General features: G+C 43.3%; 1 protein-coding gene across 2 annotated transcripts in view; it reads left to right on the plus strand.

Annotated features, from left to right (window-relative positions):
• LOC119461702 (uncharacterized) overlaps positions 1 to 10798 on the plus strand; it is a 249408-nt gene extending 238610 nt beyond the window's left edge. Inside the window, exons 4-5 of one of the 2 annotated variants that reach the window (XM_049671931.1) lie at positions 6979 to 7062; positions 10543 to 10798. In XM_049671931.1, coding sequence (XP_049527888.1) covers positions 6979 to 7062; positions 10543 to 10691 — 233 coding nt within the window. In that variant the 3' untranslated portion in view covers positions 10692 to 10798. The remainder of the gene's footprint in view (positions 1 to 6978; positions 7063 to 10542) is intronic. The other variant, XM_049671930.1, reaches the window with a different exon arrangement.
• Positions 10799 to 11071: the final 273 nt, after the last annotated feature.

The raw sequence follows: 11071 nt of genomic DNA on the forward strand, positions 1-11071 counted from the left end.
CATAATTATTTAAAATATTCCATTTAACAATCATAACCTTTGAGCAAAACTTTCAATGGGAAAGTTGTACAGCATTCGAGGAAACCTCTAACTTGGTTGGAATTCTTACTTGTTACACAATAATATTTTCTTCAGTTCTTTGATATAATACTTTGAGGACCCCAAAAAAAGAAAAAAAAGAAAAGATGCCTGGAAGAACAAAAGCACAAAATAAATTACAAAAAAAATACTACTTAATGCGGCTGACGGTTATGACACCTTAATTAAGAAAACAGTGCCAAATATGTCGCTGCACTACTCAGCATTATTCAAACGACAGTCAAACTGAGCTCGGTCACTTTTGTCACGCGCTGGCGGAGCCGAAATTATTTTATTATCCACGACTCTCGGGGAATACGGAGACGTACGGGTTTCTGTGCACATCATAAAATATTATGAAAAAATTTTATGAGTACTGTCATCCTTGCACAGACAGTTACAAGGAGTAAGTGTGACATGCACACAGATGTACAGGTACAACAAGCGTGGCGTACATGTACGAAGCTGTCATCCTGAATGGCAGAAGGTGAACGTACGCGTAGAGCTTGCTATTCATTTGTAAACACACAAACAACATTTATAAGCCGGCAAGATGCCTGACCTCTCTCTTCTTTACACCTAGGTCTTCGCAGCGTTCCCTTACGCTGTCCGGCATTTCCGACTCTGACAATGATACCATCTTGAATGCCTGACGACGAAGCGCAAGGACTTGACCCCGAGGCGAAGACAGTAACCTACGTGTGGTCACTAAGTGATGGCCCCTGGCAAGAGGTAAGCCTTTCGTAATACCAGGTTTCAAAAAAAAAAGTGTGGTATACCTCTTCAACGTTGCAAAGGCCACCATAGCTCACACAATAATGCCTGTGCAAATTTCGTTAGACTTACCCTTGCTATAGAGATGCTTCAGAAACCATGTATACGTAGACAATGTACTAGCCTAACAGAAATACTCTGATCATGTGAGCGCTGCGCAGTGAGTTGACAAAATGCGCTACTTCGTATATTCTCCAATAAGTAGCAGCAAAAAAAAAGAAAAAAGAAACACGGACGTTGCAGCTTCAGTTTCGCCATCTTGAACGACTAACATTAAACCGAAATTTCGGTTCCTACGCATTTCTGAGAATGAATCCCACGCGTAGTATTTTCTCGAAATTTGAATGTCTAGCCTCTTTCAGTGTTGCGCGAACTATTACGAGGTGACACAAAGCCGTGAAAGGTGAGCACTTATGTGTATGACGGAAGCTTGTGTGTGACGATTGCTGCACGACGACGCCAGAAGCACGGTGGCACGACGATGGCATGCTGACGACAATGACGGCATGTCGAAAAAGGCGATGGCGGTTGATGACTTAAAGGTGACACAACGACAATGACTTAGCCTCCTTTTCAGGAGCACTGACCTCTCGCTTCGTTGATGTGAAAATTGTGAATACATGAGGAGGCGCCCGCCAATCTTTTCCAGGACGCTTACTGGAACAACGATCGAGTGTACCAAGGTTCAGTCATGCTTTCTATGCCAACGTCTGTGGCGTTATGGGTGAACATCTGGCCGTGGCAGTGGCGGCTTCAGTTAAAAGCCCAACAGCAGCCACATTATATTTTATTTTTTTTAATGCGGCTAATGAGGCAGAACCGAAACATTACTAGCATGAAGTACTTGGTAGTAGGCAAAGAATGGTTCAAATTAATGTAAGTGCGATTAACACAAACATTCTTTCTCAATATCTTACGTCTCATCTGTCGTAGCTTGTGTTTTGTGGTATAGGTATCATTTACCTGTATCCTTTCTATCAGCACTAGTTATTTTCTCTCACCAACGGATACAGAAGACAAACAATAATATTACACACAGTAACGCTGTAACCAAGCGCTAACACGAGAGAAGGAGCTAGAAAGGAAATTAATTTGCCCCGTTTTCTATTTTGGACACATGCTTGCCCCGTAAGCGTGTGTGAAAGAACAGTTTGGCCAAACTGTTCTTTCACACACGCTGATTTTTAGCGCTAGATCACTCGTAGGGTCAAGATGAGGAAATATTGATTTCAAGTTATTGGGTTGAGAACATTTTCTTGCTTATTATTTTTGTTGGAACTTTATTCCGGAATCATTGTAAACACAGCAGAGAATTTTACGCTCGTAGAGTGTATTACAGTGGTGTGCGGCGCAGTTAAAATAAATCGCGCACAATGTGGTGAGCTAAATTCTTGTGATACGAATTTGAGCGGCCTCCCTGCACATTGGTTTTTCTGTCCCAAAGAAAGCAACTAAAAAAGTCGCAGTTTCGCCCGAAAGGCGAATCATTGATTGCGATAGCAAATTAGTATAGAGCTATACGAAGCAAGGATAGCAGTTTGATGTACCGTATAAAGTTGTAAACATTCGCTTACTAACTAAATTGACAAGCGCGGTGCCACGCGCGCGCAGGTAAACATGAAAACATCTCGCTCGATGACACTCGCTGTGAAACCGCCGGAGTGGAAAAGCGTGCCAGACAGCAGCGGACACATTGACCTTCGCGCTGCCTTTCGTTTCGCTTCAACGCGAACTAAACGTCGAAAGCACAGCGCATACCAAGCTTTCACGATACGGTGCCCGCGCGGCCGCGCTGTGAGCACCAGCCGACGGTGCAGAACGCACCCCCCATCCCTTTCCCTCTACGTCGCCTCGCCCTCATGCCTCGCGCGCGAAAGACCGCGCGCTTCCGGCCTGCCTTCCTCCCTCGCGTGCGTGCGCTACATTGAGCCGCGATTGCCGGCTCGCCCTCGTACGCTTTCACTCGCACACACAGCGTACGGCACGCGGCGGCGATTTTATCGGTGTTGGACTTTATACGAAACCTCACGGCGACGGCAAAGCCGCCGGTAGAAATGCGCTTGGAGTGTCCATATAATGGCTGTCGCAATAAATAAGTGTAAATGAAGGACGAACGCCTAAATTCGCGTGAAGTTGCTTGAAAACGCGCTGTTATCAAAAGACGTCTCCTGAGAAGATTCTACCTCAACAAGTGGAATCCGAGAAATCGTTGTACTTGCCACCCTTGCCTCAATTTTTTTAAAGTTTGCTCAATTTTAAGGAGAAATAACCAATATACCGACGGAAAGCAGCAGATTTGAGATTAGTGAAATCTATATTTATCACAAATTCTTGAATATTGCGAAAAAAATCTCTAGCATCATCTTTTCAACACTGCAACACAGCATTACATATGATATATCTATTACCTAACCTCTATTATTGCGATATCTGTTCTCGGCACGGAGTTCTCAATTTGTAAAGTTTGTGCTTAAGATTTTAAACTCATAGAAGTTAGCCAATTATTGAAAAACATTTGCGGCCCATTATAAAATCTGCTTTCTGCAGTCTATTCAATTGGTCTAGTACTATGAAATGGAAGAAACCACATTAAATTCTGATCAGCCGTTGCCCAATGACACAATTACTGTGTTTTACATTTGTTTAAATGTGGAAATGTGAGTTTACTCGGATGTCAAGCTGAAGCTAATTTTCAGATAATATTTAATAATTAGGAGAAATACTTCTCAGATAACGTCAGAGGGAAGACCAAGTAGGAGGAGAGACTGCAGCCAGAGCCTCATTATAGCACACTGCCTGGGAGATAGAAAGCATTAACAGAAGTGAAGTTTCAGAGCACCAATTACGGTATAAGAGCAAAAATATTGAAGAACTAATGTACACTTTAGAATACGTTTGAACCATAATGTTTAGTTAAGTCAGTAAGTGCAATACAACTAATTGCCAAGCGTATATTCCTTGTGTTTTCATTCTTTGCAAATGCAGTCTTATAATGATATAAGACACCGGACAAGTAACAACTCTGACATGATGCACGGTTTTACTGTGTGCACTACAATGTTGAGAAGCTTTGCCGAAATGCAAACACTAAATCAGGTCGACAGACATTATGGGACGCCAGCGCAGCAATCTCACAAGGATGAAGGTGGTTTATAATAATTGTAGACGCTATTACATATAAGAGGTCCGTGTCCTTTGAGCATACCGATGAGATTACAATATAGCTAGGTGTCTACTTTATCTCGTGAGGTATTGTATATATCAGATGAGAGAGTCAACGAACCCGAAGCAGCAGCAGCACCAATGCTATGAAAGCCGACGTAAAAAAAAGTTTCTCTTTAAATAGGAACAGCTATTTACGCGAGCATATCTCCTTGTACTAGTTTTCTTACTTTACGCCAAAGCGCATTGAAAGGAAATCACATCCTGAAAGTCAACAGACGGGGGCTGTAGCGCCCATGCTTGACTCATCTTCAGATCCCTTATCATGTGGGGCATTGTTCAAAAGATGAACCTAGGCACGTGCCGAAGGCAAAGCATGATTTCTAATAGCGCGCTGGGCACAATGTAGTGGTAGTTTTAAGCATCTGAAGTGACGACGTGTGCAGTTCACAGTCACGCTCGTGCGTATGAAGTTTATACAAAGGAGAACTGTATTGGACGTTGCTTAAGATGGGTGCTCATTGCCGAATATTGCCTTTCAGGAAGCATGTTGAGTTTCACCACACCACTGGTGCAACGCCGGACGCCACGAACTTCACAGTTGGCACAGGTAGATAAATTTAATATTATCACTTTCTGATCGTACTTGTCAAACTCTACTTTTGCTCGACTGTGTCGCCACGAGGCCAGAGTGCTTGCATTTGTCATCCAACGCACAACGAACACATCTGTGGGTGTATTCGATAAGCTCTTCTGGATATGTTTCCTCCGGTAACATAAAAAATGGCGTAAATTGATAAAAGAAATGTTCCGTTTTTTTTGCAGCAAAATGTGTTAATCAGCTCTGCGTAAAGATGCTCGCGTAAGCATTAAACGCTTGACAGCTGAAAACCTTCAGCCGGCACGTTCTATTCTTCGTTTCCTTCAACGTTATCGCTCTCGTAGCGGCTGTGTCTGCCTGTATATATTCTCAACGCTGTCAATCCGCTGTAGACGGCCGGAGCTGAAAGTGTAAATGTCTGACGTCTTATGTTATCAAACTTTTCAAGTGCAGCTTATCTCTTCTACGTCAGCTGAACATGATTGCCTTCGTTTGGGGCGCTTGCACAATGAAACTTATCCACGGCGACTACGGTGCCCTTAAGTTTGGTGACAATTACTTCTAATGCCTGTGCCTTTAAAATGGGGAGACAACGCCTAACTACTCGAGGTAATGAGATTATACTGCTGCAGCTGTTGCAGTCCAGCGTTCTGCCAATCTCTAGTTTTTTTTCTGCTCATTAAAACTTTTACCTTTATATTGCAAACTTACCTACGTCTATAACGACCATGGCATGTGTTTATGTTATCTAATGGTTGCTTTCCAGTTGTCCAAAGCCTCTCTTTTTACCTACAAATTTTGGGCTAAAACTAAACCATTCTGGTTGGGTAACGCCGGCCTATATATGAAAATTCTTCGGTGTTTATCTTGCACCAATACTTCTTGGAGAAGCCTCCAACACATTCCTACCCCTCTCTTTATTATCATTTCCCTCGCTGTCAGAAATAAACATCTCTCTTTTTAAAATGTTTTGACTTCTCTAAGCATACATAAAGCGCGCTGTTTTTCTCCTACCCATGGGGAGTAGGATAGTATTAGTTATACAGGTTGTTTCACGTAACTTGAACCAAACATTTTTTTAAAAAGTGGTGAATCTCAGCTGAGTGAAACCAACGACTTATGGTTTTCCGTCATGTGGCGCTCCTCAGAATATTTTTCATATTCCACTTAATTACTTAACTAACTGAACTCAATTATTGAAAATTTTTAATATTCGCTTGACGGCAAAGTGCGTTTCGTGGCGTTGTAGAGGGGGTTCATCAACGACCGATACAATTTCTTGTGGCAACGTATACATGCTGCGTGCTGATTTTGTTTTTCGGTGTTTAAACAATGCCCGCGAAACACGAAACCACGTGACTGCGCTGATTAGCTATCGTATTGCAGTGCTCTGAACCATGATTTGAGGGGAAGAACCGCTTATCAAAGACAGCGACCCGGCTTTTCCGCGGATCGAATCCCGGCCGCGGGGGCCGCATTTCGATGGAGGTGAAATGCGAAAACGCCCGTATGCTTGCGTTGTAGTGCACGTTAAAGAACCCCAGGTGTTCAAAATTAACCCGGAGCCCTCCACTACGGCGTGCCTCATAATCATAACTGGTTTTGGCACGTAAAACCCCAGAAAGAAGAAGAAGAAGGCTTTTCCGCGTGCCGCCATGGAAGGTGGTGACGCACTGTGAAGCCGATGCCTGGAGCCGCGGCCGCTCAATCCGCCATGTTCAACGCGCGTGGTTCTTTCACTCGAAGCACCATTGAGACTGTTTCAAAACGGTTGCGCATGAGCGCATTCAGGTGGTTTTATTTCATATTTCGTGGACATTGTATAATCGGCGAAAAACAATATCACCACGCAGCATCTTCGTTGCTACAAAAAATTGGATTGGTCGTTTCTGAATCTCCTCTACAACGGAACGAAACGCACTTGGCCCTAAAGTGAATATAAAGAATGGAATAATTTATGTAGGTAATTACCATTCCACGATGACAGACCAACAAGCCCACATCGCGACCCTCGTCGCTGATTGCATATTTGAGCGGAATATACTCTAAGGTGCGCCACATGACGGCAAACCCCAAGTCGTTGGTTTCATTCATCTACGGTTAAACACATTTTTTAAATCCTTAGTTTATGTTACGTGAAACACCCCGTACAAACACTGGAAAGTAAAGCAGTTGTTGCTCTAGCGAAAACAAGTTACTGTGTCGAGACATTGGCTCCAGTCTGGGACATTCCCATATTCCATCACAGCTGATCACTTCCCTAGTTCTGTAAAAAATGCGGGCACCGTATTGTTTCTCAGCTTCTAGAGGTTTGTGCTTTGATTTTCCCATAGACTTAATTCGCATTACTACCTTTTTTGCAGATTCCGATGAAATGGAAGTGGCATACGTAACTTGGAGCGACTACAAAGACTGCGCCATCACTGAAGTTCCACACTACGGAGACCGTAAGAATTCAGCCAAAGAACACTCAATCCATCGCTCAGTCAAATTATTTCTTGTCGTTTAAGCAAAACCTATTTGACGGACTCACCATTAACATTGAGCAAAACATTTAAATATATTTTGAACCGTTCCTCAAATGACGTTCACGCCCCTTAAGTGCCGAATGTTTCTGCTTTCCGAGAAATCAAGCAATGAACCCTTCTTCACTAGACCGAACCATAAATATTTAAGGAAATAGGTGCGTTTTCGACTCACCAAAGCGGCCATCTTTGTGCTTTCGACGGGAACGAGGTTGTAAGCTTACCAGTGTATCTAGGCTGATTGCCCCGTTGTGCGATAGCAAGAAAAATCAATTATGCTTTAAAAAAAAAAGTGATGTTAAAGTTAGTTTTTGTACGTGTATATATGCCTGTGGACGTTCTTTACATTATAATGAAAGAACGAAACTTGAATAGAACGTCATCTCTTTTTATGAAATTGCCACCGTCGTGGACATTGTAAATACTGCGATTCTTTTCATCAGAATTAGGAATTTCGTGACTGATTGCTTACCTGAAGCAGACCGCATGTCAAAGCCTCGAAGTGGACGAAAGATGTCGCTTGCTATTCATCAAAAATTATACGTTTCTGTTAGCAAGAAAACAGGCCACAAGTCCTTAGTTCTGACAATGTTACCTAATCTACTGAGCCAAGTACCCGGGATGCGCTGAAAAAAAAAGGATGATACTGTATGGATATATCATAACCCTCGGTTTGTGTAGCCCCCTATTTTAAATCAACAATTTCCTATCATTTGTAATATTAGTACCTCATGCCATGAAATCCTATAGCCCAAAGATAAACGAATAATTACCAAGCAATGGTATGGTATGATAAAACTTTATTACTGTCCCTCGGAACGCGCGTCAGCACGTAGCGGGCCACTCCCACGTCGGCACAGAAAGGCCGAGCCTCTCTGCTGCGTCGCGGGCCCGATGGACAGCCCATAGCTGTGCTTCAAGATCGGGGCTGCTTAGGGCAGCCTCCCATTTGGTCGACGTGACATCGTCGCCGTCGTGTAACGCGGGGCACCGCCAGAGCATATGTTCCAAGTCAGCTAGGTCTGAGCATAGCTCGCAAGCATTGATCGATTGTATGTCTGGGTATATTCTGTGTAACAGTGCGGGGTTAGGGTATGCCCCGACTTGGAGTAACCTGAGTGTCAACGCCTGTGGTCTGTTTAGTTTCCTATGTGGCGGAGGATATCGTCTCCGTCCCATGTAAAAATGTTTCGTAAGTTCGTTATATGAGGAGGGAGGGTCCCGATTGTCCATAACCTCAGCGTCGCCCCACCCGGTAGCTACGCGGTCAACGACTCCTCGCGCAGCTCTGTGGGCCGACTTGTTGAGGTCATTACCAAGCAATGTTTAAAAAAAAGCGAACAGACAAGCTCGCACGAAAAGGCACGTAGCATTTCCAAGAGAAAGGTTTCCATATCCTTCACGGAAGCGTGACACATTCTTGTACGATAATAACTTAGTAATCATGGAGAGACACAAAGACAGAGGGACTGAATGTGTTACATTTGCAAATATTTCTTTGTCATTGACGATGCGCATGGACATTTCAGGTAGTGTGAAAGAGGAAACTTTACTTTGCACAATCTATTGAGAGTCTTTTTTCTGTTCTGGTTGGCGATCGAGTTTCGCCGGCCGCTGCCCTTGCAGCGACCGGCGAAACTCGTTCAAGTTTAAGAGGGAATTGAGCAGTAGTGATGAATTCATCCAAAACACTGCCCTGAAGGGAGTACGTGGGCTGCTCTATGGAACTGGCTCAGATATTTGTAATCAAGCACTCGAGTTATTTTTGATTCAAAGTTCAAAATTTGTTTGTCAATAAACCATATACATACATACATAAAGTCTGACCTGCCTAAGCATGTTGTGCTTGCTAACAGGTACAGGTAACATTTACACAAATTGAGCACATAAACGGATGATTTTGCTTTAAAATTTGAAGCTCTTGAAAACGTCCGTTGTATGTTATCAGATTTGGCGCCGGCTCGGTCGAGTATCTAAATAATTTAGAGATAGTAACAACCGCTGTTCCAAGAACTCGGATGGCGGCTGGATTTTGGACGTCTCAATTTGTGTGCGCTTCTCTATGTCACTCAGTTGTTCCGTGGCCACGACGTTGCGTGGCTGAGCATTCAATTGAGCGTTTGGTCGCGGCGGCCACATTTCGATGGGGGCGAAATGCAAAAACGGTCATGTACTCGGATTTAGGTAAAAGCTATGCAACTCCAGGTGGTAAAACTTTATCCGATGTCCCCTAATGCGGCGCGCCTCATAATCGGATAGTAGTTTCTGAAAGTAGAACCCCAGGACTTTTTTGGGTTATGAATAAAAGCATCCAAATTGCTGCTCCAACGCGCATTTTTCTAAAGCATTAGCTGCTATATATATCTCAAGAAAAAAAAGAACGTTTGAAAATTTAGCACAAAAAAGAGAGCCCGAACGCTGCCTGTTTCTTTGTACTGTTGTATCAATATAGAACGCGATGTACATAGAGCATGTAGCACGGACACTTGGAACGTAATCCTGAGGATGGGAATTAATTTCTGTAGTTTAACGTAGAACGGGCGGTTACCAGAATGACGACCCACAACCCTCGCCTGTCTAGTGTTACTTAGAAACCACAGCGAGTGAGGCACACTTAAGCAGTCATCTATAGATTCGGTGTTAAGAGCCTTCCATATTTTTTAGCCCCCTTGATATACTAATATATACGCTTTCATTGAGTCAGCCATTTTAAAGCACATGCGCATCTTTATGCCCCGGCATATAATGAAAGCAAGAGGCGAGGGGATAACGTGAAAGAGCAGTGTTTCGAAATGCTATTTTTTTCTAAGTTAACAGCTGAAGCTATGGCTTCAGGATGGCCGTCTTATTGAAGATACCACATAACAAATAGTTTTAAATTGGTGAAGTCTTATGTTACAATAATTTGTCCTCGTCTAACTTGTTCTAAAGCACGATGTATTAAAGCTGGTGGGCCATTCTACAGATTATGCTAAATACTCAAGCTGAAAGCATGGTTGCACGAAATCCCCGCATAATAAATCTACTCCCCTTTCTGGGCAATTCGCAGGCACTTGTTTCCTTGCTCTTCCTTCCCTGTTGCCAAGAAGACCGAATTCTTAGATTGGTGTCGGAATAACTAGGAAAGCTCATCTGAGGACTATCGTACAAATCTACTCCACCTGTGTTTGTCACCCTCCAAGCTGGCACCAGTTATTGTGCCCGTCAATCAACCTGATGCCTGGCTCGCAATGACCAGTAGGCGAAGTGTGGTTGGCATCGCCTGTATGGTTGACAATCTCTGCGCTCATGAAATTCGGGTCAACGTTTCTATTCAAAGTGCCAGCAAGGTACTTTCGTTGTATTTCATGGATGTAGAAGCTCTCAGAACATCGTTTTTTTATTTTTTATTTTGCTCTGTAGAGTGCACCCTATGGGTGTCGAAAGCAGTGGAGGACCTTGTGCCTGAATACTGTCTCGAGCAGTTTCACGACGTATGCGGTGTCATGGTGCCTCTTCACGACAGCGATCTCTGCGAGGATGACCAGTTTGAAGAGGAGAACGACAACTAGGCACCCAAAAAACACTTGAAAAACCGCAGTTGATATCCGCATGATGGTCACGGTAGCACAATGAACGCGGCCAAGTTCTTTACCAAATAAAGTTTTGCTTGGAAATATTGATGATATCTTATTACGCTCAAGTTTACCTTGTTTTTTTTTCTTGCATGGAGTGTCAGTCGAAGCTTATATTGCAAATGCTAAGGCAAGTATTTTCGATTAATTCTCGAGCACGTACAAAAGGTAGCAGATATATTATGAAGATGCTCTAGACAACCTAGTGAAAACTCGCTTAAGCACAAATTAACAGCGAAGGTTTTAGTGTGTTAGAAAGAAGGTTGTTATAATGAAGGGAAATGAGCTAAGTTTGAGCGGAAGAGTTTGTCACTAGC

This window comes from Dermacentor silvarum, chromosome 8 (assembly GCF_013339745.2).
Source record: "Dermacentor silvarum isolate Dsil-2018 chromosome 8, BIME_Dsil_1.4, whole genome shotgun sequence".
Lineage (NCBI taxonomy): Eukaryota > Metazoa > Arthropoda > Arachnida > Ixodida > Ixodidae > Dermacentor > Dermacentor silvarum.